General features: G+C 41.7%; 3 protein-coding genes across 18 annotated transcripts; 2 read left to right on the top strand and 1 right to left on the bottom strand.

Annotated features, from left to right (window-relative positions):
- Positions 1-1427: 1427 nt before the first annotated feature.
- LOC113037575 (uncharacterized) lies at positions 1428-13744 on the bottom strand. Of its 3 annotated transcripts, none has more exons than XM_080288954.1 (5): positions 13616-13744; positions 5205-5535; positions 3770-4071; positions 3069-3180; positions 1428-2932 (listed from the first exon to the last, which is right to left on the bottom strand). In XM_080288954.1, the coding sequence occupies exons 2-5, from the start codon at positions 5512-5514 to the stop codon at positions 1905-1907; spliced, it is 1752 nt and encodes a 583-aa protein (XP_080145080.1). In that variant the 5' UTR covers positions 5515-5535; positions 13616-13744; the 3' UTR covers positions 1428-1904. The 3 variants fall into 3 exon arrangements, with proteins under 3 accessions (XP_080145080.1, XP_080145079.1, XP_026050602.2); XM_080288953.1 differs by lacking the exon at positions 13616-13744 and adding an exon at positions 5972-6177; XM_026194817.2 differs by lacking the exon at positions 13616-13744 and adding an exon at positions 5972-6177 and having other exon boundaries at positions 3770-4068.
- On the top strand, positions 10875-12397 carry mif (macrophage migration inhibitory factor). The gene is made up of 3 exons (XM_026194835.2): positions 10875-11175; positions 11820-11992; positions 12137-12397. Exons 1-3 carry the CDS (start codon positions 11068-11070, stop codon positions 12201-12203), a joined length of 348 nt encoding a protein of 115 aa, XP_026050620.1. The 5' UTR covers positions 10875-11067; the 3' UTR covers positions 12204-12397.
- On the top strand, positions 13647-25349 carry LOC113037517 (uncharacterized). 14 transcript variants are annotated; one of them, XM_026194779.2, is made up of 9 exons: positions 13647-13781; positions 14512-14560; positions 14992-15378; positions 15618-15745; positions 16394-16454; positions 19590-19619; positions 23126-23244; positions 23395-23512; positions 23643-25349. In XM_026194779.2, the coding sequence occupies exons 3-9, from the start codon at positions 15054-15056 to the stop codon at positions 24614-24616; spliced, it is 1755 nt and encodes a 584-aa protein (XP_026050564.2). In that variant the 5' UTR covers positions 13647-13781; positions 14512-14560; positions 14992-15053; the 3' UTR covers positions 24617-25349. The 14 variants fall into 14 exon arrangements, with proteins under 14 accessions (XP_026050564.2, XP_080145052.1, XP_080145055.1 ...); XM_080288913.1 differs by lacking the exon at positions 13647-13781 and adding an exon at positions 13818-14252; XM_080288945.1 differs by lacking the exon at positions 13647-13781 and having other exon boundaries at positions 13819-14560; positions 23643-23774; positions 23969-24105.
- The last annotated feature ends 2348 nt before the right edge of the window (positions 25350-27697 follow it).

Below are 27697 nucleotides of genomic sequence, written 5' to 3'. Positions count from 1 at the left end.
TTCTATTTACTCATAATAACCACAAAGAAGCGACGTAGATAAAAACAGAACAACTCTGGCCATGTAACATGCAACCCTTTCCTTGCATGACTGCAGCCTGCATGCAGGCAGTAATGAACAGCTTTGTCATAAAGATGAAACATTTTTTTTCAGCCAGATTAATACGTGAAGCTCTTCCCAACACGCAATTTCTAAAATGTGACGGAAAGCCAAGCAGCGTTTGAGGATAAAAGCAGGTCTATTCAAACTGAGGGCCCTCTCACTCCCATGCTGCACTAGAAAAGCTGCGAGGCCATCGACACCCTGAGAAACATGATTACACTGTGGGTAGAACTCCAGCACTCGGCCCTTGAGTCATCTGGTACGAGGTAAGTTGAAGATCCCGTCAGAACCAGCCTGAAGTGGGCTGGATAGATGACAAGCAGGGCTGTCGTTAGTGAGCACAGATGGTCTACTTTGCTCTTTCTTCAAATATGAACTTCCTGACTTGGAGATCTTTTCCCCTCGACACACATCATGCTGCTGTGGGAAGAACAGAAATAATCCTGAGAGTGGAGAGGACTTTGCGAATTAGGTTCACCACCTTTCTAATATCAGGACTTAGCTGTAGAGTGGGCGATCATGAGGGAAAACATCAATCTACCCTCACCTACCACTTCACCTTGCTAATAGATTGCCTTTTGCCTTAACTCTTCCTGTCATAGAGTCAACAAGGTGCTGGAAAGTGTTGATCATCTAGGTAAGGAAATCCCACAAAGTTGATTCTGTTTCTATTCCATGGGAGAAACGCTTCCTCACTTATTCAAGTGGCTTTTTCAGTCTCAGTTGACTAAATAGAAATCATCAGAAACAGAAGTCAGCTGAGACCGAAGACATCACTTGGATGAGTGATGAAATGTTTCTCTCACAGAAACCGCTACGTCCAGATGAACAGAATCAACTTTGTGGGGAGATGCTGGAAACACTCGTCAGAGGGTTTGGTCCATATTGACAAGATAGTTCGAGATGGTTGTGTGTGGGAAAATCCAAGTAGATAAACAGCTTCTGAAATACTCAAACAAGCCCACATGACAACAACAACAACCACGCCACGTTTAAAGTCACTTAAATCTTTCTTCCCATTTCTGATGCTTGGTTCGAATTTGTTGTCTTGACATGCATGAATGCATCCAGTCAGCTGACTAGACACATGCATTAACAAGTAGCTGAACAGGTGTACCTAATAAAGTGGCTGGCGAGCATCTCCATTTGATAGCCATCATTAACAAGAAGTTCTGAAAAAGCAGCAGCTCTTTGAACAGCAAATTTTTTAGTCCTTGAATGAATGTGTAATGACAATGTTGCCTAGCGATGGCTGAAAATTAAAATTTATGATGAAGGTAGTCACACAAAAAAGCTTTATGGCGTATTATTCACTAACTCGAAACTTTTCCTCATGAATTAAGATGTTTATTTTCTAGCAATGTGATGAAAACACAAACATACAAAATACCAAACTGTCAATTATGTCATCCAAAAAAGAAAACAAGGCCATCAGCTTTAACGTACTGATAAAGAGGTATGAATGAACGATGTATTCATCATTATAAATAAGTCCTGGCTGTGCACGTACATACAAATAATAATACTTCCAGTTAAAATGGCTAGATGGCAGAGACTGACTTTATTTCTCTTTCAACACAAAAACACCAACCAGTCCTTCCTGCCAGCTTTTTAAAATGTGCCTTCATTGTTTACTCGACCAAAGTCTGCCATGTATGTGCTTTGTTATCTTAAAGATAATCACAGGGAAAGACATGAGATTGTAACAGTCACATTCATCAGCTAAATTCTACCACAACCATAAAAAAAACTTTAAAAAAAAACCACTGTTCTTTCCCTAAACTGAGTTTCTTGTGAAGCCTCTAAAAGCACTGATGGTTCTTCAGTTGCTCCACATCACTAAAGCCCCTTCCACAGTTGGAGCACTGGAGTGTTGCCTTTTCGCTGTTGTGTATGAGTTGGTGTCTCTTTAGGTACTCCACACGGCTGAAGCGCTTGCCGCATGCTTCACAGCCGTATGGACGTTCACCTGTGTGAATCCGCTGGTGCCGTTCCAAATTACCAAGGCGACTAAAGCTGCGTCCACAGTGCTGGCAACGGTGCGGCCTCTCACCCGTGTGCACCAGATGATGGCGCTCCAGCGACCGTGAGTGTGTAAAACGCTTCCCACAGATCTCGCAGCAGTGCGGCCGCTCGGCGGCGCAGGCGCACTCGTGGTTCTTCAGAGCCCAGGCGTGGCTGAACGTGTTGCCGCAGTGAGCGCAAGGGAAAAGACTGTCCTCTGCTCCGCTGCTCTGTAAATGGGCGCCACCTAGTGGACACGGGTGCTCCTCCAGCTCGGCTTCCGAAGTGAAGCCTCCTCCACATTGTGGGCAGAAGTGGAGCAGGTCCCCGCCGCCCTCCTCTTCCCCGGCGCTCTCCCAGACGCTCCCCGGAGCAGATAGGTGGGGCGGATGCTCCGACTCTCCGTGCTCCACCACATCCTCTACAGGCATGACCGCAGCTGAGTCGCTCTCTCTTAACTTCTTTGACCAGCCTAACCTCAGCTCCACATCCCCAGCCACTCCCAACCTCTCGCCCTCCTTCACCCTGCCTTGTCCTATCTGGTCCTCTTTGTGCAGAGTGGGTGGCTGAGGCTCCAGCTCTCCATCCTGCTCCATTCCATCGAGACCAATGTACTTAGGGGCCAAGCTGATCTCGGACCCACAAACCACTTCTGAGTCATGTTGAGAAGCCTGCTCGCGGCCTCTTTCGGCCCTTAACGCAGACTCCAGGCCCCTCAGCTCATCCATGGTCATTCCTCCCTCTGATGGTTCTGCAGAGCCCACCTTCCAGTTCTCCTCTTCACTCTCCCCTGGATGAAGAGTCGGGGGACGGTCTGACAGATCTCCTGAGCAGAAACAGAAGGAGGAGGAGAGAGTGAACGAGCTGGTGTGGGCAATCATTTCCGTTTTCCTTCAAGTACTGGTCTCTGAACATTTTCTCTAACTTGCCCTCCCTCACTCAGTGAGTCCTGGGCTCATTACCTTCACTCGGGGTTCTGGAGCCAGCGTGGAGGTTCTGGTTGGGCGGATGCATCTTCAAAGCCTCCTTGATTAGTCGGAGAGAGGCAGGCTGATAACCCTCTGTTTGGGCCAACTGCATAGAGAAGCAGAAAGAGAGCTACTGTACTGGGTAATCGACTGAGTCCAGGTACAATGAGACATTCACTATTAAATTTACTCTTGTTCTAAAAAAGCTTGTTAAATTTCCACATGATATGTTTACAATGCACCTGAAATAAAGATACAGCTAGGTGAAGGACTCCTTTCAAGCGGTGAAAGACTTCACAGAGCAGGGAGGCAAATTTATGCACATTATGCATGGTTTGAATATTCAAATCCAGAAGAGAAATGAAGAGTGGATCAGCGTCCTGCCACTTGGTGATGTGGTGGAAAGCTTTTCTAACAGTAGTGTTTCTCCCTAAAAGCTTGCTGTGCATGAGATATGAAGAGCCCCACTCCTGGCTCCTCTGGAAGCTAAATATCAAATCAATAGGCTTCACTTTATCCACTATATCTCTGCAGTGATCTGATAGAAGAAGAATTTGAGCAAAACTCTTTCTGTATTATTATTGTCTGTCTGTGTCTACATGCTCTCTCAGTGTTTATGAAGCTGCAGAGCAGAGCAGAGATGCTGTGCCACTTTCTCCTCCTACTCCTCCTCTGAGAAAGCCTGTCTCCCTCACCTCCTCTTTGATGTTGGCCTTCTCCTCCCCCTCACCGCTGAGGCTGCCCTCCCTTTCCTCTTCCTCCACCATCCCTCCCTCGTCTTCTTCATCCCGGGGGAACTGGATGAGGTACATATCTTTGGCCTCCTTCCCCCCTCTTCCTCCCGCTCCTGCTACCATGCCCACAGTTGCTCCACTTCCTCCTCCTCCTCCTCCACCACCACCAGCACCGCCACCACCTCCTCCTCCTCCTTCCTCCCACACACCTCCAGGCCACGCTTTGCCATAGGCTGCTGCTGGGCCTTTTTTTGACTTGCCTCCTGTGGAGAAGGGAGGGTGGTGAAGGAGGTGAGAGGAAGGAGAAAGTGAAGGGGAGGGGGAGAAGCAGGAAGAACAGCAAATGAAATATGAGGGGGAGAGAGATAGGTGGGAGGATGTGATTGGAAGGCCAGGGGAGGGAGAGATGAAGGAGAGAAGAGGGTGGAGAAGTGGGAGACGAGGAAGAGGAGGAGGATGAGGGGATTGGAGATGCAGACGGGAACAGGAGTGAGAGCAATGGGAGCAGGCGGCGGAGGAGGAGTGAGCATGATGAACGAGTTGAGGAGAGGGGGCGTGGAAGGACAGACAAGAGAGCGGAAAGGAGAGAAAAACATGTGACAGCGAGGAGTGAGAGAGAGGCGGAGAGGAGAGGAAGAAGTGGAGTTGGTGGGGGTCAAAAGAGGGGCAGGAGGAAGAGGAGGAAAGAAGGAGGGCACGGTGAAGGAGAAAAAGATAAAAGTAGGATGGAGAGTTGAAAAAGATGAGATAGGAAGAGAGAGAGAGGAGAAGTGGAGAGGGAGTGTGTAATTATGGAGGGTGGTGGAGGTGGTGAGAAGCAGGAGAGGAGAGGGGGAGTGTGTGTGTGTTCAACGTGATGAAGTAGAGAGAGAGCAGAGCAGAAGGAGGTGGGGGCAGGGAGAATAAGAAAAGGAGAAGAGGGTGTGAGGAGAAGAGGAGCGGGAAGGGGAGGAGGTAGAGTTGGAGGGAGACGGGGAGAAGTGAAGGAGGTGGGGGGGAGAGGAACCAGGCAGGAAGAGAGGAAAGGAGGGAGTGAGCAAATGCAGAAAGAGCGAAAGGAGTAGGAGGGACAGAATGCAGTGGAGAGAGGAGAGGGGGAGGTGAAGGACAGAGGGAGAGCGATCATGAAGAGGAGGCGGAGGAGGAAGGGGGGTGAGGAAGGAGGAGGGAGGGAGAGATCAGCTCTTGCCAGATGGTTTTCCAACAAAACAAGTGCGTCTTCACATAAACTGCACCTAGACTGCATAGCATTCACATTGTTATTCACGTTAAAGCCACAATCATAAGGAAATACTGCAGGATGTGCTGATAAGCTGCCATTGAACTGTATACATCATGCAAACTAAAGGTAAACAGGAAGAAAAGCTCCAAGTCGCCACACACAGCAAATACTTACGAGTCACGTCAAGTTTTCGCTTCTGCCGGCCTCCAGCTTCCTCCACTGCTGCTGCCGCCACCAGCCCGGCGTTGCGGCGGTTGGCAGCCCAGCCCATGCCGTACTTGCGCTCGGTTCTCAGTTTGCTCTCTGTGAGCCTCAGCCGCAGTTTGAGAGCCTCGTTCTCCTTCCTGTTGAGGGACAGCTCCACCAGGTAGTCGTTCACTGTCTCCTGGAAGAGTTTGGTGATCTCGCACACCGAGGCACGGATCAGGCTGTCCATGACGGCGGTCAGATGCGTCTCAAATGTGGTCACCGATTCTTCCATCATCCTGTCCGCGGGGCTGCAGATCTGATGACGGTTTCACACACAGTTCGTGATCAGTTGTAACACAGCTTTCCTGCTATGATCGCAAAAGTTTTCGATCGTGTGATCAACTCTCCCCCATAGCAGCTGTTGGTTAACTTTACTGGCTAACCTGCTGCTAAAAAATAAACCTAAATGATTACGGCAGTGAAATGAGACAGGGCTCCGTGAATAGCATCACGGTCATTCCGCCTCTATTACAACTTAATTAAAGACTATACCTGCCCGGTTAATCTGTGCAGTGCCAAGGCGGCGATGCTGGTTAATCGACGCCAAAATCACAACCCCCGTCAGCCCGGCTTGTTAGTAAACTTATAATGCTTCTGTGCGTGCATTAATGTTAAAGTACAGCTGGAGCAGCAGCCTCTCCGTAACGTTGGAAAGTGCTAGCAGACTGGCTAGTTTAGCCCTGAATACGCACCGTTTGTCGGATGACACCGAGGAGCCACCACGGCGTGAAACAGCGGCAAAGGTGTAATTTCACGGATCACGGAGACGCTCGGCAGCTGTTTGTGTGCCGAAATACGGCGACAAAGGATAGCGCCATCCAACTTCTGCCCTCTCTCTCTCCCTGCCAGTTCCCTTCTCGCCTCATCCAGCACTGCTTTTAATTCTTGAGAACACTACGCATGCCCGGTACCGTAATTACGCTACACTCAAGAGCAGCCGCACCCTGGAAATACCAAGCACTCAGGTTTCACAAGCCACTTTTTATATAATAATTTCAGCAGTGGTGATGATTTTTTAAAGACATAAGGATACAGAAGAGCTTCCGCTTGATATTATTGTTTTTAGCACGACCCATTTGTCACATGATTGCACACGTTTTCTTCTCAATTTCACAGTCAGGGGTGGCGACAGTACAGACTTTATTTACTTAAGCAGAAGTTGAGCAGTAGGTTAAAAAATACTCCAGTAAAAGTTGAAGTAGGCTACTGAAACAACTTTTTGCTTATAAAGTTGGAATTCAGCTAATGAGCCTGAACATCATCAGCTTAAATGCAAATTCATCTCTGCAACTTGATGCAACCTAAGCCTGACCATGAACACCACAGGCACTGTGCACCAATCCAACACAGAGCTTTGCTGTGAATTCACCACATTAATGCAAACGAACCTGTTTATCGTGGACAAAACTACCCAGTATTTTCATGCAACATTTGAATAACACAAAGTTAGTACAGCTTAGCTTGTTTTGCAGGATAAAACAAATATACATAATTTATTACAGCATATTATATACAAATCCAATGCGTGATTGAAAATGATGACATCATATGTAAGATTTAAATCTTCAGTTTATCAGTCCTTACCCTTACATATAACCTGTCTTCTTCCCCTTCTGTCTATCTTTCTGCATCTTTCTATATCAAAGAGAGCTAACTTTCTACAAGTTATCTCTCTCTTTTGTCTCTCTGTGAAATACATCTGCTGGTATTTAACTAGCAACAGACTGTGCTGCAAAATGCACACAGCTGACAGAAAAGTTGGATTTAAAATTACTACTTAATAAAAACGTAACTCCCTTCATGCTGTCTCCTCTTCTGTAGCGCTAGACAGTTTCTGAAGTATCGCAAACAAAAACACATGCACTCCTTCCACCGACTTTTAACTCCCGAGTATAAACGCTATAGATGAACCAAATGTAAGAGTCTGTTAGAAAATGTAAGTAGTAGAAGTAGTAGTAGCAGATGTGCGGATATTTCTTTAAAAATGTAGGGAGTGTACAGTAACGAAGTATTTGTACTTAGTTACTTCCCACCTCTGTTCATAGTTTAGTAGTTTTAAGACAGAAGTGCGTATACAATTGCATTACCAGTTGCAGAAAAAAACGACAAAGTTAGCATAGTAGAATACTAAAGTTTTTCATGTTCATGTTCATGTCACTTTAAAGGGTTTTAATTGTTTCATTGTTTGAAAATACATTTGTAAATCAGTTTGCCTAAATTTAAAAATAAGACTAGCATAATAATAGTAATAATAATAATAATAATAATAATAATAATAATAATAATAATAATAATAATAATAATAATAATAATAATAATAATAATAATGCAGAAATAAGGATTTTTGGAAAATAATCTTAAATCATATCCTTTGACAGAGGGATAAGAGTCTGTCATCACTTAGCAGCACTGAAATTGGAGATCAAATTTTTGTGGAAACAAACACAGATAATGTTCTTAACAAGAAAGAAAGCACATCAATTTGATGCTCACCTGCAAGCGCATGGTGACATGGAAAGTTGCTATATACACACAGAGTGATGCAGATAAATGAGAAAATGTTATAAACATTATGTATTTTAGGAGCAGAATGGAGTGCAGATATTGCTGCCCTAATTAGATCTTGAGTATGAGAGTGTGGTTTATGGATCTGCATCAAAAGCACTTCTTGCAGGATTGGATATTGTCCAGGCTTGGGATCTCATATCTCTCAGGGCTGTAAGATCATTAGTAGTGTGTGTGTGTGTGTGTGTGTGTGTGTGTGTGTGTGTGTGTGTGTGTGTGTGTGTGTGTGTGTGTGTGTGTGTGTGCGCGCGCTCGCGTGCTTCAAGCTGAAACAGGATAGATGCCACTGTGTGGAGGAAACAGCTGCTAGAACATTACTTGTTGAAGTTCAGAGGTCATGGAGACAAAGACTCATCAAAACCAACCTTAAAGATACCCTGGAAATGAGAAGGAAGAAAGAAGTCAAGTGTTAGGAGGGGATCGAGTGGCAAGAAGCATGGGAACATGTGACAACTGGCTATTTTCATACAGCTTTGTTATGGCCTTCAGTCACAATGTGGACATGAAAATAGAAATTGACTGACTGCAGCTCAGGTAAAGAAATAATAAAGCATTCATTTAGTACTTGAGTTTTATCGATGTGGAAAGAGGAGACATGCAAGATATTTTTAAATCGACACTGACAGATCTGTGGAGAAGGATAAGGGTGCCCATTTTTTTGAGAATTTCACTGGTGTCTGATGTGCCTAAAATCAGAACATGACAGTAATGAAGTGCCACACAAAAGGACCGAATCTAAGACACATACAGAAGAAAACCCATAGACAAATTTTAGCATGGAGCAAATAAGTGGAATTCTGTGTTTGTAGACATGCAAGTGATACATTCTTCTAGATTTCATGGAGCAATATTCTTGAAAGTAAATACTTAAGGAGGTCAGTTTGATTAGATTATTTCTTCATGAAAACCTGAGATATAGACAGAAGATTTCTTAAGCTGCCTACGAGCCTGAAACTGCAGGAAAAAACCCTAAAAATAACTACGATTCCCCCCAGCTGGAAAGATGGTGCAAAATTTCAGAGGAGAAGGAGTAAGTTCGATGAAGCATTAGAAAGTGTTCCACAGGATGGAGAGAGTAGACTTCAGTGGAAGCAGAGGTGATAAGGAGGGTTGGGGTAGGTATGGTGATAAGAAGAGAAATGCAAAAGGACAGATGCTAGTGGGGGTTTTTCTGAAAAGGATGGAAATGCCTGTGCCTCCTTTAAGGAGAGCAAGGAACATTAGCTGATGTATAAGATTGGAGGAAGCTAAGCACATCCAAAAGGTGCAATCTCAATTAAATCAGGAGACTGTAAGGTGGTGGCAGGGGAGAATGTAGCTAGACACCATTCAATAGTAGTCTGTAAAATGGCTTTGGATACGAGTGAAGGCAGAGCCATGGATTAACTGGTGGGAGCGGAAGAAGGAAGACTGTTGCACAGAGTTCAGGAAAAAGTTGAGCCAGGCTCTGAGTATTAAGGAAGCGTTAAGACACTTAAGATGACTGTGAAAGTACAGCTATAGTGCTGAGGGAAATGTTGAAGAATGCGTTTGATCTATCCTCTGGACAGAGAAAAGAGGATAAAGAGGCTTGGTGGTGGAATGAGGAAATACAGGAAAGAATTCAAAGGAAAAGGTTAGCAAGGAAAAAGTGGGATAGTCACAAAGATTTAGAAGAACTGGGAGACAAGGCATGTTCTCCCCGTGTCTGCGTGGGTTCTCTCCGGGTACTCCGGCTTCCTCCCACCGTCCAAAGACATGCAGCTTGTGGGGATAGGTTAATTGGATAACCCAAATTGTCACTAGGTGTGAATGTGCAAATGAATGTGAGTGCGAATGGTTGTCTGTCCCTGTGTGTTAGCCTTGCGACAGACTGGCGACCTGTCCAGGGTGTACCCTGCCTCTCGCCCTATGACAGCTGGGATAGGCTCCAGCGCCCCCTGCGACCCTGAAAAGGATAAGCGGAAGTGAACGGATGGACGGACGGATGGGAGACAAGGCATATAGCCTATTTGGTTCATTTGAAGAGTTTCAGTCAGGTTTCAGAGTTCATCACAGTACAGGAACAGTTTTAATGAAGGTTACAAATGATCTGCTTATGGTCTCTGACAGTGGACAAATCTGTGCTTGTCCTACTAGACCTCAGTGCAGCAGTGATCATATATTTTATTATAGCGATTAGAGCTTGCTGCAGGTATTATAGGTACTGCGCGGCAGTGATTTCAATCATATATATCTAATAGACTCCAGTTTGTTCATGTAAATGGGGAGTCCTCTTCACACAGTAAGTTTAATTATGGAGTTCCACAGGGTTTTAGGGTGCTAGGACCAATTCCAATTGCATCACACATGCTTCCCTTAGGTAGACTTGTAATCAAGACCACCTAAACCAAGACCAAGACAATACCAAGACCAGAGGGTATCGAGACCAAGACAAGACCAAGACCGAGTCAAGACTAAGACAAAGTCGCGAGGAGACCAAGACAGAGACAAAAAAAAGTCTTTAACCTGCAGCCAGACGGCTGTAATTCAGGAGGTAGAGCAGGTTACCCACTGATTGGAAGGTTGGTGGTTTGATCCCTGGCTCCTCCAGTCCTCTGAACATCCAACTCTACCCTTGGGCAATATCATTAGAAGGCATAGCATAGATTTTCACCTTTTTCTTTTAAGGACATCCTGATAATAATGTATTACAGTAGTCCAGTCGAGAAATAATAAATGCATGAACTAGTTTTTCTGGCTCTCTTCCACATCGTGTCTTTGTCTTCTCTTCCTCCTCCCACCCCATTCCTCCTTCCCCCTTCCTGAGCCGGGTTTTATCGGAGAATTCTTCCTGTTAAAAGGGAGATTTTCCTTCCCACTGTCTCCAAAGTATTTGCTCAAAGCGGTTCATATGATTGTTGGGGTTGTCTTTGGTTTCTCTATACCGTACAATATAAAGTGCCTTAAGGCAACTGTTATAATATGGCGCTATGTAAATAAAATTGAATTAAATCTCAATGAGAGAGGTGGAGAAGGAAAAGGCCCATAGTGAGTTGTAAGAGGCCGAAGTTGTTTAAATATGTGTTGCTATTAATGCAGGGCCATCAGCGACTTTTGTAATTGTGAAACACTTAAGTCTGGTAGGTGGCGGTAATGCGTCTACAAGCTAGTTGCCAACCCTACAACCAGAAGAAGAAGAAGAAGAAGCAGGAAGGCGAAGAATACCAGCGGCTGCACCTTGAGGGAGAGAAGCGTTGCAATAATGCCGATGTTTGTAGTGAACACCAATGTTGCCAGAGGTGATGTACCGGCAGCTCTCCTGTCCGAGGCTACAGAGGAGCTGGCCAAAGCTATGGGAAAACCTGCACAGGTAGGCCGGCACGCGCTCATTCTTCCACCTACCCTCACGCGATTGTACGTCATAACTATCAATCAATGGCTGTCCCCTTTAATTCCGCATGTTTAGATTTAACTTCTCTGATGAAAGCATATTATATAGAGCTCCACTCGGTAAACTAGGCTGGCTTTGTCTTGTGTAATTATGCAGACAGTGTGTAGACTGCCAGCGCTGGGAGATCATTGATCGGTGGAGTTGGATCACTCACCCGCTTCAAATGCAAGCTTGGCCATAAGAATATCTGGATGGCGCTTCATTACGTCACATTAATACTCTTATAATCAAGTAACCTACTCATAAATAGTCAACATTAAAGGAGACAGACATTTTATTCTCATCAATGATGAGAATAAAATAAAATAAAATAAATATATATATAAATATAATTCGAATTATAATCAGACGATTCTATGGTTTCTTTATTAGACTAATTAAGTGCTTAATTAAGTGCTACATAGGCGACAATGTTAAAATATATTATAGAGATTCTCTACTTGTGTACAGAAATGGAAAATAAATGAAGATATTGGTAACTTTTCAAAAATCCACAGCCTTCACTGGTTAATTGTTTTAAAATTTGTTTGCACCGTTTTGTGCTTCTGTCTTGTACACACCAGTACGTATCTGTGCACATCAACCCTGACCAAATGATGATGTTTGGAGGGAAGGGAGACCCCTGCGCACTCTGCTTCCTCTACAGCATTGGCAAGATCAGTGGTGCTGCCAACAGGCAATACTCTAAACTGCTGTGTGGACTGCTCAACAAACACCTGGGCATCTCTCCTGAAAGGTACCAAAGACACACTTTAACCAGCACATTTTTAATAATTTGATGAGTGAAAGTAACATGGTTACAGAAGCAATCCCCACCCCCGTCTGGCTGTCAGTGTCTACTCTCATTGACCTATTTTTCCTTCTCTCTTGTGTATTTCAGGATGTATATTAACTTTATGGACATGGAAGCAGCCAATGTGGCCTGGAACAGCACAACCTTTGGCTGAAATGGAGGTCAAAAAAAAGATCATTCCAGAATTTTCCTACAGGAACTTATAACTGACTAAATGATGAGTTGAAGACAATTGGTGATCCACTTGTAGAAATACTGACTACCTTAAAAGCACTTATCCAGACTCTTTAGCATTGCACTATAACTTTCCCATTTAAATGCAATAAAGCAAATCCTATAAACCATAAATGATTTTCTGTTTTCCTTTGTTTTCAATGAAAAAGGATCCTGACAGGTATGTGTTAGAGCAGTCAGGGAGCTGTGATGGAATCTTACTTTGACTGGAACACTATGTGGACGGCACAGGGGAAATATTACGATTGCATGATAGTGAAAGACAAGCCATCTGTTAATTGTTGTTTATCCCATTTGAAACTATCACTGTAAACTAATTGCTACTGAGTGTTAATGCTCTGAAAATGTTGTCCATTAATGAGCTAAGCAAGTTGTCCTTGTCATTGTGCCTGGTCAAGTCAGGTATATTGTCAGGATACATATTAAGTATTATTGAAATACACGGATTCATACAAAACTCACTTTGAAGTGTTCATCATCAGGCCATAGGAGCCAAGCCATTAACTGTATATATCCATGTACCCAAGCATGACAATTAAGCTGTTTTCAGGCTGTGCATACAAGTATAGATTGTTCAGTCTGCTGTAGCTCTACAAAAATCTATGCAATGTTTTGGCTGGGCAAGATTTGCTTTAATCTTCCGTAGCATAGATTCAACACTGTGCCGGAAACATCAGAGATTTTGGCCCATGTTGACGTATCATCACACGGTGCATATTTGTGAGATTTGCATTCATGACGAGAATCTCTAACTGTCACAATCAAGAAACTAGTTTGAGATGATTGTGACATGGCACATAATCCTGCTGGAAGCAGACAACAGAAGATGGGTATACTCTGGTCATAAATGGATAGACTTTGTCATCAACAATACTCAGTTGTACAAAGAGTTTGTGAAGTAAATATTTCGTCAGTGATGACACTGTAAACCTGCACAGTCTGCTTCCTTTTCTGTATTTCAAACTGAATATTGCAGAAAGAGAAAATAAATCATTAATTTGGGGATCAGGCATTCATGAAAGGGTTTAATTTTCTCAGGTTTTGGATTGTATTTAACTTTGTCTAGCGGTTATTTTGGGGCTTATCTGTGAATTCTTCAAGCATGGTTAAAATATCTCCACACAGCTTGATGCTTTGCATTCTCATAATAATAATAATATTAATAATAATAATTCAGTTTATATATCGCCTCTTAAAAACTGTCAAAAGCGCGGAATGCCAGGTTAAAATTAAAAGCCAAATATTAGTCAAAACACTTTTTGAAATGGATACGAAACACAAAACTATTAAAAATAAATAAATGTACAAATAATAAATGTCACGAACTCCTACCGGAAATTCGTGACGGGAGGAAACGTCATATCACTGCGCGGCGGGAAAAGTTCAGTCAGGAAATATCAGGTTAAGCTGTGGCCTTGTGTTTTTCAGTGTCTTTGCTGTCCCTAATTGGTTCAATTCAGTAGTTCAGGTACAGAAAAACAGCTTCTCTCGCATGCAGGTAAAAAAAGAAGCAGGTTAGTGTTGTATGTAGCAGACGAATAGACCGGCTCGTGCTGTATTAGATGGTTGCCATGGTAGCCGCTACGTTTGATACCAAAGATGGCGAGAAAATATAAATATTGCGAACGGAAAATATCTGTCTGTTATTAACTGTATATTTATGTATTTAATTTTCACTTGCTTCAAAAATATTGAGCGTTTTAATAAATCCATGATTACTTTGGGTTTTTTTTCTACTATAAACCGACGTAGCAGTGACGTACCCGTTTCCTTCTTCTTCTCTTGAGCGAAATGGCGGCTGAATATGTTAGGTTTATGTACATTAGCTAACGCAAAACCAATTTAAGACACGATTTTGGTATCTAGGCGCCATAATCGGGTTCCTTCTTTAGTTCTAGTCTAGCAAATTTCTGGGTTGAAGGCGAAGTTCAGAAAGTCAAGCCTCGAAGGAGTTTCACTGTGCCGCACTGTAGGTATTTGGATAGATAAGGAAATCACCCGCCATGTGTTAACAGTAGCCTCTCTGAAGTGGTTATATTTGAGATAAAATGACGCATGAACGTTGTAATAGTGATTATTCGTCTGTTCGACGTTAATTTTGAACCGGGGTTTTAATCTATCACCATGGCTTATAGTAAAAATGAAGTGGTTTACGAATAGCTGTTTATGAATGGTGATCAAATGTAGTTAACCGTCTGGGTTAGGTTTTTACTGCTGTTTTTGTTCAGTTTTTTTTCCTTAAGGAAATACGGGAGAGTGAACTACTTGTCTTACCAGGTAACTAAACTTGCATGCTAAAATAAATGCAGTTTAAACCTTTCTGTTGCAACATGTGATGGTTTCCATACAGATTAATGGAATAAATGTAAACATGAATAAAATAAACAACCTAAAAATACATCCACCAGTGATATTTTTAAAAAAAAGTATTTTTTAACTAAATCAGGTTATGAATGATAGTTGCTCTACCAGATGGGAATAAGGGAATAAAAACGTGTATATTTGCTGTTTGTAAGTCCTGTTCTAAGTCCAGACCTACTTATCATTTCCACCTAAATACTCTTTTATGTATTTAGCGCCATAACATTAGGTGGAAAGTTATGGGGCAGAGAGGAGACTTTATCAGCAAATATACACTTTAAATTGCTGTCATAATTAATGTAAAGCTTGTAAGAATACCTAACTTCATCTCTAATCCCTGTGTTTAGGAGTGAAGCTACCACCACACACAAATTTATGATACTAGGATATCTGCAAGTCGCTTTCAAAGATGTCTGACATTCTAACAAGAGGGTTCAAGGCCCAGCTGACCACAGCTATGGAATCTATTTCGAGGAGAGCCGTGTTTGAGATAATGAAGATTTTTGAAAACACATTGTATGACAATCAAATGGAGCTGGCACAGAAAGGACAAGAGGTCACCCAACTTAAAATAAAGCTACAGACAGCAGAGCTAAAGCTGAAAGAACTTGAGGATGCAAGAGGAAGACAGGTAAAGACGAATCAAATCCAGACGAATCCGTCGCAAACAGAGGTTGAAGTTGTCACTGAAACTCCAGGACAGTCTTCTGAGGTCCCTGAGATTGATTTTGAAGGTATAATTTTAAATGTAGTTACTTCTTTGACTACATTATGACTAAATGACATTTATGAACAAATAGGTGTTACTGTTTATAACCTCCAGGGCAGTGGTGGAGTGCGTGTGCAGAGTTGATCATAATTGATTATTTGATTTAATCTTGGTAGACTGTTGCAAGATTATTTTTACTCAGTAAAACAGTTGCCTGGCTTAACTTTAAGCATGTTTGCAATTTTCGTGCATTGGTTTGTGCAGTACCCGATGACTGGTGTTCTCCTCTGGGCTACGAGACAGTGACCAAACCAGATGAAGTTGTGTGTCCCAGTGTACGACTACGGGCGTTGTCCATACCTCTGTGTCATATTACAATCCCCAAGGATGAGGTATGTAGTTGAAGGTAGAACTGTGGATGTAGCATCCTTAACCACCAGAGAAATCTGCAACTTGACTTTTATGTTTTCAGAAGAGGAAAAAAAACATCTTCGTTTTGTGACGACTTGAGGCTCGCTTACAACGTTTCACAGAAAACTGAAATTTAGGAGTGCAATGATGTGTATACAGCTACATAGTTTGTAAGATGAGAATTTACAAATTTGTTTGGTTATCAAATGTTTTTGATTGACTAATTGTATTTAATAATCATATGAGGTGGCATGCAATGCACACTGGTGCATTATTATTACTTTCACTAAGTGGTGAAAACACATTTTTAAAAATGAAACTAATATAAACAATAGCTAAACCTTTAAATCAAACCGAAATTTACAAATGCATACTGAAATTGTGCAAGTTCACCTAAGATGTTGTGGCTCCTAATGACTTGATAAAAAATTAAAATGTTTACTGCACTCTTCTGTTCTGTTACATCTATTTACTTTACTTATTTACTTTAGCTGAAAACTAAAAGAAACAAATTCTTCAGATGATGTTTGTCTCTTTATGCAAACACAGCTCCATGAGCATTTCGTTTACTTGTAAATTGCCCTGTTAGTCTTTGGAGATTATCATCTATATGTATATCTATATTTTAGGGAGTTCGCTGTGACATTGACTTGAACCAGAGAAGAAAGAGTGCCAGGAGATCCAGTAGAAGTGAGTCTTAATTCTTTCATTTACTATTTCATGCCAGAAGTGACAGCGTGCCTCTGTTTTCCATGTGATAATATTGTTGGTGGGTGTTGTGAGCAAAAGTTTCAGTGAATCATCAGATCTGTTTATAGTTTTCTACTCAGCAGATATTTAATTTTGCCTAATTACTTGTGCCAATTAATGGAGCAGCATGATTAGCTGTCTCTTCAGTGAATCTGTCATCCTGAGGTTGAACTGGAACTGCCCCATACTTGAAATACTATTATTTTTCTGATCTGCACCCTCACTGAGCTCAGTGTAGCAGCCAGAGGTGTGGACTCGAGTCACATGACTTGGACTCGAGTCAGACTCGAGTCATTAATTTTATGACTTTAGACTTGACTTGAAAAAATGTTCTAAGACTTGTGACTTGACTTGGACTTTTACACCAATGACTTGGGACTTGAATTGGACTTGAACCGGTTTACTTGAAAAGACTTGATATTTTACCCCAAATATAAAATTTAACATGCATATTATATAGAGATTGAAAATGTGACGTCATTCACGGGTAGAACCGCAAAGGATTCTGGGAACTCGTGGCAAGCGGTACTAGCGCACGCAGGCTTTCAATTAAAATCAGTTATACAGCGATAAAAAGAAACACAAAAATGTCAAGAAGCCGTTGTATTATTAACTGCAATAGCCGGTCGCATGACAGCCACGGGAAGCCGACGGGTAAAGAGATCGGTTGTTATCGGATTACGTCGTTGAAGAGAAATTGTTCTAGCCATGTTTCCGAAGTAACAAAGACGGCCTGGATTGCAGCCATTCAAAGATCAAATATAACGTCCCAGAACCCTCCAGCTCACAGGTTAGTCTGCTCCAAGCATTTACACGAAGGTCAGTGTTTTTTAGTAGTTAATACGTCATTTTCATAACATAATTAGTGATATAGGTTACAAGCAAGTCTGGCGCTGAACAGAAATTGTCGCGCTATGCTCCTTTATTTATTGTGCATAAATAGTGAATTGTCCTGACACAATATTGCGTTTCGCTTCTGTTATTATGGTACATTGACAAAAACATATACTTTTATTCACAGGATAAAACAGGGTTTTTGTATCACTAATTGCCCAGTACGATTACAGCATACAATATTGTTGTCACTGCTACATTTCTGTGATGGGTACCAGAAATTATTTCCACTACTAATTAATTACCCTTGAGCTCAAAGGTCCTATTAATAAACGGTTAAGGAATGTGTATTTATGACGACAATTTGTGAGACTGGTAAACTTATGATACGTACGATGGTCTTTCGTTCTACACGGTGCATTTCAAGGTCCTGCACCCATCCGTCGGTAAACTGTACCTGGGCTTGTTGCTGTGACCTGAAGTTACTAAACTTCATGAGTGTATGCACTCACTCCAAGAACCGTATGATTATAAATATGCATATAAATATGCTACAATGAGATAGCTGACTTCATCTAACTAGCAAATGTTGTCCAGGCTACGTTGGTGATACAGTTTTTTTTAATGTGTATGATATTTTTGTCATGCGATTTTAAAGCTGGTCCTACAACCGCATCCAAGAATAACATGCAGCTTATCTCAGAACTGTCGGTGAAAATTATTCTTGGAGCTAGGTTTAATTGAGCTGCATTTTAAAGAGGTGCAATTTCACAATTTGTGTATATTTTCTAAGTTCACTATTTTGTCATGTGTTGAGAAAAACACAGATTTTAAAATTACATGGTCTAATATTTACATTTAGCATAACTGCAACATTATTATTTCGTTTTTTTTTTTTTTAAAGACTCGAAAGGACTTGAAATTCAAAGTTTCAGACTTGTGACTTGACTCGGACTTTTACACCAGTGACTTGAGACTCGACTCTGACTTGCCTGACATTACTTGAGACTTGACTTGAGACTTGAGGATAAAGACTTGAGACTTACTTGAGACTTGCAAAACAATGACTTGGTCCCACCTCTGGTAGCAGCATGTGAACCGGTTCCCCATCTATTGTTGGATCTGGTTGGAGTGGCCCTATAACTTGGTGCAACTCTCAAGAGCAGAGACGTGTCACAACAGTGAACTGGGGTGTGCAATACAAAGAAAATCCAATGTGCCCAACCTGGGCAATCAAGCTAAGCAGTCACATGAAGGTGCTTGTCAACTAAAGAAGTTGGCACAATCTAGCTATCAGCGTGTTCACATGAAAGGGTGGGTGTTGACAGAGTGTGACCAGTAAGAAATGCGAACCAGTCTACTGACATCAGGGCAACTGATTTTACAGAGAAAAGGTGAAGATGTTAAGTACATAATACAAGCTGAAAGTAACACATCTCCTAAAGACAAAGCAGCAATTTGAGTTTGCGTGGGTTTAAAGACGTTTGGTCATTAAGACTTAAAAAGAGCTGCTGTGTTGTTATAAAGTTCAACCTATTTGAAGTAAGGATGGAAAATAGGCAAAAATGTTGTCTGTAAGTTAGCTGGGTATCACAGCTCTGTCATTAAGACTGATTAGAATTTGATGGATTCAAATTGCTTGTTCATTAATTTGATATGTAGATGTGCATAAGAGAGTTTTAGATTTTACTGTCTCAGATGCAGCCCTGTGGGGTTGAATGGTCTGAGAGAAAAGAATTTATATAAAAACAGAATTCAAATTTAGGTTTGCTTGCATGTGCTTTTGATTTAAGATCAAAAAGTACAAGAAGGTTCCAAGTTTTAGGATCCTGTATTAATGCTTGTAAAACAATGGGATTGTTGTTTACACTAAATAGAACCAATTGTATGCTAAAATAAAAGATACTTTAAGCTGCTTTCTTAAAAAAAATGCTCAAATAAGTCTCCAAATATACTTGTGTGTACTAATAAATCACAAAGCCTTCCCAAGTAAGCCTTCCCTTATAAAATTTAAGCTGCAGCTCTTCATGTGGATGTGTATTACCAGTCTGCAATCTGGCTGATCTAGGAATAAGAAAGTGTAAGAAATATCACCATTTTCCCCTTCATATTTGCTTATTCAGTGCTCAGCTTGTGATATCAGTTAAATGTTTGCATTAGTTTATTTCAAAATGCAAATGCACAGTTTGGCATATAACATTCATGTTATGTTAAATATTTTTTCCATGTTTTTCTTCACAGTTTCAAATTTAATAGAGAGCAAAAAAACAGGTAAGGACAAAAGATTTCCAGCACATGATCATTGGTTTCAGAACATTAAAAATGATGTGAAACTGTTACTCCATGACATCAAAGAGGAATATCCGGACCTAATTGCTTTGGGACATCATAGACGAAGGAGGAGAAAATTAACAGGACAAAAGCAAGAAAATGAAGTGAAGAGCAGAAGAGGGGAAAGAAAAACTGCATCAACTGAGTCCACGTCCAAAGAACATGAAACAATGGAAAGTGGCAGCAAAAATGCTTACTCCTGCAAGATTTGCAAAAAAGTTTTCGATACAGAATTTGGCCGAGATGTGCACGTACGATCACACAAGACGTGTCGAGGCTGCAAGAAAATCTTCCCATTTCCGAGCACACTGAGACATCATAAACGTAATTGTGCAAAACTCAAGAAATTGTTGGCAGCCAGCTCTGAAGGCAAACCAGCTGATAAAAGAGAAAACCGTACGGCAAGCAAAAAACAGGCCGTCAGTGAAGAGCGCACCCGTTCCTCAAGCAGCAACAACAATAAGGAGGGAAATAAAAACGCGGGAAGGTACCCCTGCACGCACTGCAGCAAGTCATTTGATTTTCGGTTCAAGCTAATAGAGCACATGCGGATTCATACTGGTGAAAAGCCGTATTCATGCAGCATTTGTCAAAAGACGTTCCGCATTGCTCAGTCACTCAGATTGCACATGGTGAAAAGACACAACGACCAAAACACGGAAATAAATGGAGACCTATATTGGACCAAACCTTTAGAAGAGATCGAAGAGAACACAGGGGGTTCAGTTTCTCCCCGCAAACACACGAGTGAGGAAATTGTGCAAAACAAAGAAAGGCTTCAGTCAAAGAAAAGCTCCAGATGGCAAACAATGGGCGTGCGGCACAATCGTGGCTTCATGTGCTTATCCTGTCACAAGGTGTTGAGGAGCAAAATAATCTTGATTGAACACTATCGCATCCACACAGGAGAGAAACCCCTAAAATGCGACAGGTGTCCTGAGATGTTTCGTACTAATGCGCAGCTTTACGTGCACAAAAAGAAGTGCCACTCTCCACCGGCAGCTATCCAGTGCAAGAAGTGTGGGAAACAATTACCCTCACAAGAAGTTTATGACAAGCATGTGTCTAAATGTAAAAATTAGAGGACTAAACCAAAGGACTCCTCTAGTACCACTGTGGACATTGAAACACTGAATTTTGTCTCTGGTGGCTTTAAGTTAAACTGTACTGTTTGTTTGTTTTTGTTTAATACAATTACATGATTGTCTTTCATCTCTGGCATATTTTAAAACAATACATAAAACATAATAATCCACAATCAGGTGATGTATGCTATCAACAAATTGGTATGAAGAAATGTCACTAAACTAAGAGTTACAGTTTTTTTAATCCACCTAAAACTTTTTTTCACTAATAACATGAAAATACATTTTGGGGTTTAAGCAGTGGTTCAAGCTAGTGCAAATGTATACTAACCCTCAGGAATTTCAGTCTAAATACTTCTAAAGATGTTTTTGGTTTTGTTTGGGTTTGTTTTAAATATATTAAATACCTCATAAATTGGGATAGTTCTGTACTTCAAAAGTTCTGTAAAACCAACATTACCTTAAAGCAGACTTGCACTTTGACCATAATAGTGACTGCAGTAGTTGTGGTAATGGATACTGAAAGATACATGGATCCCTGCTTGCTAAACTCTATTTTAAAGGCTTACCCTCTTGTTCTTGTTTATAACTTGAGCTAAATGCCATTCTTGGTGTTTTGTGTTTAGCTTGTCCTGTTTTTGTCAACAGGAATTTGAGAAATCGCACGACTTGACCTTTCACATCATCCCAAATTGCCTGATGTGCTTGAGTGCTTGAGCTTTTCATGTTGACTGTATTTACTGGAAAAAATCAGTTATTCTAAAGGTTCAACTTGTTTTATATCTGAAAACATTTCATTGTTCTGAGGTTTTGATACCTTTGCAATTTTTATACAGTTCTAAATATATTTTGTACGTTTGTTCACTGTTTTTTGTTTTTTTTGTCCAAGTTTACAAAAATATGAATGTGTTTTACCTTTTTATCTGCTCCAAACCAAATATGTGTTTTTATTTTGGTCGTGTGGGTTTTTCTTTTTAACCTATATGTAATAGGTGATCTTACAAGCCCGTTATACTTTTTCTTTGTAACCGGACTGTAATTGCTAGATTGAATCGTTGTCACTTTTAAATAAAACCCCTATTTTATACCTTTTGTCATTTATGTATTTAATATGAATTTATAGAAGATTCAAATTGCAGCAATAGGGATTTTCGATGAATACAAATGAATGTGCTCTGAACCATTTAGCCTTGTTATCGCGAGACTTGTGGCGGTGATCACGTCGCAGTTACCAACCTGCTAGCTCAAGAAAAACTACATTGAGTGTTGTTTTAATGCTCAGTGAAGATATTTTCCCACCGACTACTGTCGGCCATTACGGTCCTGTGCTTTTGGTCGTTTCTTCTTCAGTTGTGCTGTGAGCTTCAGGGTTGAATAGTAAAGGCTACGCTTGATTGGCTCCCGTGTTTACACGTTAACCGGAGGTAACGTTAGCTAGCTCGGTGTAACGGCACTGAACGCCTTGCCTGGTCACAGCCAGTTTCTCAACGCTAGACTGAAGTTAACTATGTTTATACTCTTCTTCCATACAAACTGGCTTTTTACATTACAGCATATTGCTTGCCATCATCGTGTGTAACACTAGCAGTAGCTTAAGTGATAAACCATATAGGAGTTTTTGTGATTATTATAACATTACTATGAAGCAGTACACATTGTAGATATCGAGTTATAAATGCTGGCAGCTGTTATAAATGTCTGATGGCGTAATGCTGTAAATTGGCTGTTTAGTATGGCAGCATCTCATGGCAGTTCATAGATGCCACGGCAGAGTGTATAGCGGTAGCCACGTCGTCCGTCTACTCCCTCTGGAGGCAAACCACAGAAGAAAACAGCAGTGGCAACCAGCTGTTGTCATTAAAACAGCATCCACAAAACAAAGGACAATGGAGTCTGTGAGGAGCGCTTTCCATGCTCAGCTGGCCACCGTCATGGACTCACTGCTGGCAGCAGCTGTGTGCGAGATAGCCAAGATCTTTGAGAGCAGCCTGTGTGAACAGCAGGCGGAGCTGGCGCAGAAAACCGAGGAGCTCTCCATCCTCCGGTGTAAGCTGGAGAAAGTGGAGAGGAGGCAGAAGGCAAAGGGTGGAGGGAGCGAGGAAGGAGAGATGTCCTCAGGAGACAGAGAGGGCAGCTTGAGGCAACAGACCCTGACAGGATCAGGTATTACAGCTGTCTTTGTCTGATTCAAGCTGGTTCATGAACAACTCAATTTGGTCATCGTCAGGTCATCGTCATCATATCTATACCTGCTCATCCCGTTATCAGCTCCATTGAACCTGTTGTGTTCATCATTATGTAGACCTATTACCTACTGAATTAGTGCCAGAGATGGTTACAAATTACAGTTCTCTCGCACAGGACTGAATATGGGAAAAGATGTCTCTTCTCATTCTGACCCAGTAGAAGGAGTCAGCCAGAGCCTTGGTAAACTGAAGGAGGAGGTCAAAGGTCAGGATGGAGCTTCAGTAAAGCACGAGGTCAGACCCTCCCCTGCCTCTGTGTCATTCAGAAGTTGCCTGTTTTATTAAACTGCAGCAATTAAGTCTTTATGACTTCTTAACATTCACCTGCTAAACTTTCCCTGCCTTTTCTAAGTCTTATAGCTACATTTTACTTTTTCAATTCAGCGTGCTGGGTCACGGCCTGGCCTGGGGTCTTTCACAGCCCAAGCGCCAGAGAGAAGCCTCGCAACTGGGGACGAGATGCAGATTGATGCCCTGACTGCTACACAAGCTAAGACAAAATGTAACTAAGTCACAATCTATTGCTAAAACAAGAGAAGCTATGAGAATAAATAATCAAAGCGAGAATAATAGTGAGAAGGCTGAAAGTAGCTAAATTGTGGGTGTTTTTTTTCTTCCATATTTCTTTGCAGTATCTCACTGGGATCAGAGCAGTCGTGGTGCAGACCACAGACCCCTTCAGGATCAAGCCTCTGCCCCATTTCTCTCCATCTCCCAGAGTGGGCGCTGCTCCCCCAGACCTGACCCTAGCCTAGCTCAACCAGGTGAGTGGTTACCTGGGTTGGACACCACCCGAGGTGGGGTGTCCAGTCTGGAGAACCTACAGGCAGACACAACCAGCTGCACTGGTGCAGCTAGCAGCAGCTCTGGCACAGATGCGCCCTGCTTCAGGCCTGGTTTTGGCTCAGATGAGACCAGTAACGAAGATGATGACAACTCTTTCCCATTTCTGGACCAGGAGCCTGAGAACCAAAACTCCAACCAGAATGCAGAGAGGGGGGCCCAGCAGGATCAATCCCAAGCCCCACCTGGTGAGTCACTATGGAGACCAAGAGACGAAAGGGGTGGGAGAGCCTCCATGAATAACACCCGGCGAGTCACAAATTTTGGAAACAGAGACCCTCTCCGACCCCAGTCTAATACACAGCTGCTCACTTTACGACACACAAACGCTCTTAGCCACAATCCAGCTTCAAGTGGAGGGAACGGCCGACCTTACACCTGCCCATACTGCACAAAGTGTTTTACGTACCCCTCCCACCAGCGCAGACACCTTTTGCGCCACACAGGAGTCAGACTGCATCCCTGTCAGTTTTGTGAAAAGAGCTTCCTCACTCCCTCTGAGCTCACTGTGCACACTCGCACACATACAGGGGAGCGGCCTTTTGGCTGTGCTCAGTGTGGTAAACGTTTCGCCCGCAGCGGGAACCTGAGAGCGCACCAACGGGACGTTCACATGGGGAAGAGGCCCTTTGCTTGCACAGAGTGCGGAAAGAGATTTGCCCACAGGGGAAACCTTAGGGTGCACAATCACAGAGTCCACCAAGGAGATCCCTACTATATGGATAACCAGCAGGAGCCTGACATAGTCCCAAATCCCATTTAAAAAGATTTTTTAAATTAAAAAAATGGATCTGCACTTTGAATTTCATTTGCACAGTAAAATCTAAAAACTTCTTTGAAGGTTGCCTGTATTAGTGAGCACTTAAAATAGTTTAAAATACTTCATTTTTTTCTTTTATTTGTTTCTGTTTTGAGACAAGTGTTAAATTAATTATCCAAAGTTTAAGCTGCATTTATTGACCCACAGAATCAAAGTTAGTTTCTAAATGTTTTTTTCAGTTTTGACTTATAATTTTGGGTCCCGCAAAAAGAAAGCTTCTTATTTTGCTGTATTGTAAATGAGTAGATGTGATTTTCCAAGAATAAGAAACATTGGCTGCTGATGTGAAAAATGTAATAATAATGATTCTCCAGGCTGACTTTATCTTCCAGTGATGTTCTTCCCTGAATGTGGACAGTTGGTAAATGAATCCAAGCACCTTTTCATTATTTAATGTGACAAAACTCCAAAATAATAATAATAATATTTTTTGTAAAGCGAATAAAGAAAGACTAGTTGGTATTAGCTTAGGACATGTGGCATGCAGAGGTAGGATAGCACATCTGTTTCTTCACATTTGTCCTGTACTGCCTATCTCCTCAAACCATTAAGTTGAATGTATTGTGAAAAAAATGGAAATGTGTTCCTTCAACAAGTCCATAATCATGATATTAAAAAACTGTACTTTCCTTTCATCTTGTTTTTGCAAAGTGAAATTAAACACCGTAGTTATGCATTAACTTGTATTTCTCCTAAGCCTGAAAAATCACTTCACTTCAGAGTTTGGTTTTAGTTTCGCTGCACAAGTCTTTGTCAGACTCTAGGGGGCAGTGCCAACACACAAAAGAGTTATAGAAACAGCTTTGGACAGCTTTGCACATTTTGATAGTGTTGCCCTATATTTCAGATCTTTTTCCCTGATGCACGCACTTGTGTCATCGTGCCATCTCTCAAGCTGTGCTTGTTAGGCAAAATCTAAACGAGAGTACCTCAGCTACTGGGTTTAGGTGCTCAAGACCCAATTTCTCTTTAGCCGTTTGGCTTTAAAAGTGTGCAAAAACAGCAGTTTAATTATTGTCAGGGGGGCCATTCTATTTTTACTCCAGTCCATATCTTCAAAAGATGTGCTGAAAGATTTTGAGCCTTTCATAAAACTATATTTGCATATGCTTTTATGAACAACACCATAATAAGTCCCCGTGTGTGTTTTCTTCTCTCCATATAGTTCCTGAAAAAGTTACTTCCTAATTGTGGAAGTGAGTGGATACAGAACCCAGATGTCTCATTCTATGTAAAATGTTAAAAAGTATTTTTCACTCTTAATTATTTAAGTTAAATCAGAATCCATTAAAACTCGAAGTTGGTATGAAATATTCTCTGAGTTACTGCCTCTTTCATGTAGCTTAGGGCTGCAAAAAAGACAGAATTTAGTTCTAATAACACAAACTTAAATAACTTTAACCTCAAGCATGTCTTCTTACGCACAAGCCTAAAAATGCCTCAAGTGTGTAGGTTATGTGGAGGTTGATGGGATATTTGTTCGTGTCTCATCTCAGGAGCTGAGTGATGCCTGGCTGACCTCTGTGTATGTATGTATTCCCCAGGCAGCTGAGTCCTTGCTTTGCTCATGGAAAGATTACATTCAGTGACCTCCCATCCCCCAAAAGGTCACCTGTGTCCGTGTCTCCCTCTGGGTTTTGTGCTCACAGTTGTGAAACGAAAAGAAATCCTGACATTTGTAACAAGTGAACAACCAATTCTGAAGTGAAGCTTATAAAGGACAAAGAGAAAAGCAAGCATGAGGAGTTTTGTGTTTTACTTTATTTGTATTTTTGAATTTGTGAGTCAGATAAGGGCCAGTGCGCCTGTGTGAGTGAACTGCTGTTAATGTGAGCCAATTGAACCCCCCTACTGTGTAAAGCTGCAAGCTCTTACGGTCCTTTTCGGGGCATGCAGTGTTTAAGTACTGTATTTATGACTGCAATGTCAAATGGTAAGCCAAATCTATACATAGACTCAATAAAGGGTTGTGTATATGTGCTTGCATCAACAGGCAGTCAGTCACACAGGCTTTGCAGTGTTTTCTGTTTGTATATTTAGTTATGTGTAATCCCCTTTCTGGTATAAGCAGCTTTGCCCCAGTGGGTAAAAGCAACAAATGAACAGCTGAGTAGTCTGGAAAGACTATACAGCATTACTGCTTTAAAACTATGCGATAAAAGGTTTGCATAAAGGCAAAATATATATGCAGATATGCTCTAGACTATAGTGCTCTCTGGCATTTCAGCCCAAGTCTTAATAGCTCCATAGTCCATTTGCCCAGTGATCTGATTGGGTAGAAATTCAATTGCTCTCACAGTTGGCACAGAATAATAACTATATAGTGTCATTATGATTATAGTGTTGCCATTCTATATTTCAGCAGGGATCAGGCCATAATGTGCTCACCATCTTTCAGATTATTTGTCTTTAAACTGCTGTACCTCCAGCCACCTCCCTGCCGTAGGTCCAAAGAGTCATTCCATCATCATCCCATAATCCACCAGGAGTTTAAACGATCCCCCTGACACCCAGTGAATGCGCCCTCCTCCCCAAACATGTCATGCAGATGAAAAAATGAAAAGAATAATTTTCCCCCATTGACATATCAGTCAAATGCAACTGTGGAGGATGTTTATTTTTATAGATGCACTCCTCTCTTTTTCATTTTCAAACATTTTCTTGTTATTCTTATGGTTGTATTTATGTGTTACCAGTTTCTTTTAATGTGTTTCTGTCTGTGTGTACGCGTTTTGAAGCCATGAGGGATTTAGCACTGCCCCAAGGCTGTTCGTAATCTACCCAGTCCCACCACTCCCCAGGGGCTGTGGTTTCATGCGGGTTGCCATTACTGTAGTGAAACCCCCCCTTTAGGGGATTGCAATGCTGTCTCCAGCTCAAGGCACTGAGTTGATCCATCGTCTGCGGACTGTGTTTAAGCACTCACTTAATGTGCTAATAGTGTTAGACTGGGGAGATGCTGAAGAGCTTTTAACTTTCATCAGCTAAAGCTTTGTCTGTTAGAAATGCTGATTTCATGGCTGC

Source organism: Astatotilapia calliptera, chromosome 2 (genome assembly GCF_964374335.1).
Source record: "Astatotilapia calliptera chromosome 2, fAstCal68.1, whole genome shotgun sequence".
In the NCBI taxonomy this organism is placed as follows: domain Eukaryota; kingdom Metazoa; phylum Chordata; class Actinopteri; order Cichliformes; family Cichlidae; genus Astatotilapia; species Astatotilapia calliptera.
Note: the sequence above shows the minus strand (reverse complement) of the source record. Positions and strands in the feature narration are given on the sequence as shown.

Coding starts and splice junctions, on each gene's coding strand:
- mif (XM_026194835.2), top strand. CDS start 11,068: ATGCCGATGTTTGTAGTGAACACCAATGTTGCCAGAGGTGATGTACCG. Junction 11,176..11,819: donor CTATGGGAAAACCTGCACAG/GTAGGCCGGCAC, acceptor TGTACACACCAG/TACGTATCTGTGCACATCAA. Junction 11,993..12,136: donor CTGGGCATCTCTCCTGAAAG/GTACCAAAGACA, acceptor TGTGTATTTCAG/GATGTATATTAACTTTATGG.
- LOC113037575 (XM_080288954.1), bottom strand. CDS start 5,514: ATGATGGAAGAATCGGTGACCACATTTGAGACGCATCTGACCGCCGTC. Junction 3,181..3,769: donor AGGCCAACATCAAAGAGGAG/GTGAGGGAGACA, acceptor TTCTCTATGCAG/TTGGCCCAAACAGAGGGTTA. Junction 2,933..3,068: donor CTCCAGAACCCCGAGTGAAG/GTAATGAGCCCA, acceptor GTTTCTGCTCAG/GAGATCTGTCAGACCGTCCC.
- LOC113037517 (XM_026194779.2), top strand. CDS start 15,054: ATGTCTGACATTCTAACAAGAGGGTTCAAGGCCCAGCTGACCACAGCT. Junction 19,620..23,125: donor AATAGAGAGCAAAAAAACAG/GTAAGGACAAAA, acceptor TCTCTCGCACAG/GACTGAATATGGGAAAAGAT. Junction 23,513..23,642: donor TACACAAGCTAAGACAAAAT/GTAACTAAGTCA, acceptor ATTTCTTTGCAG/TATCTCACTGGGATCAGAGC.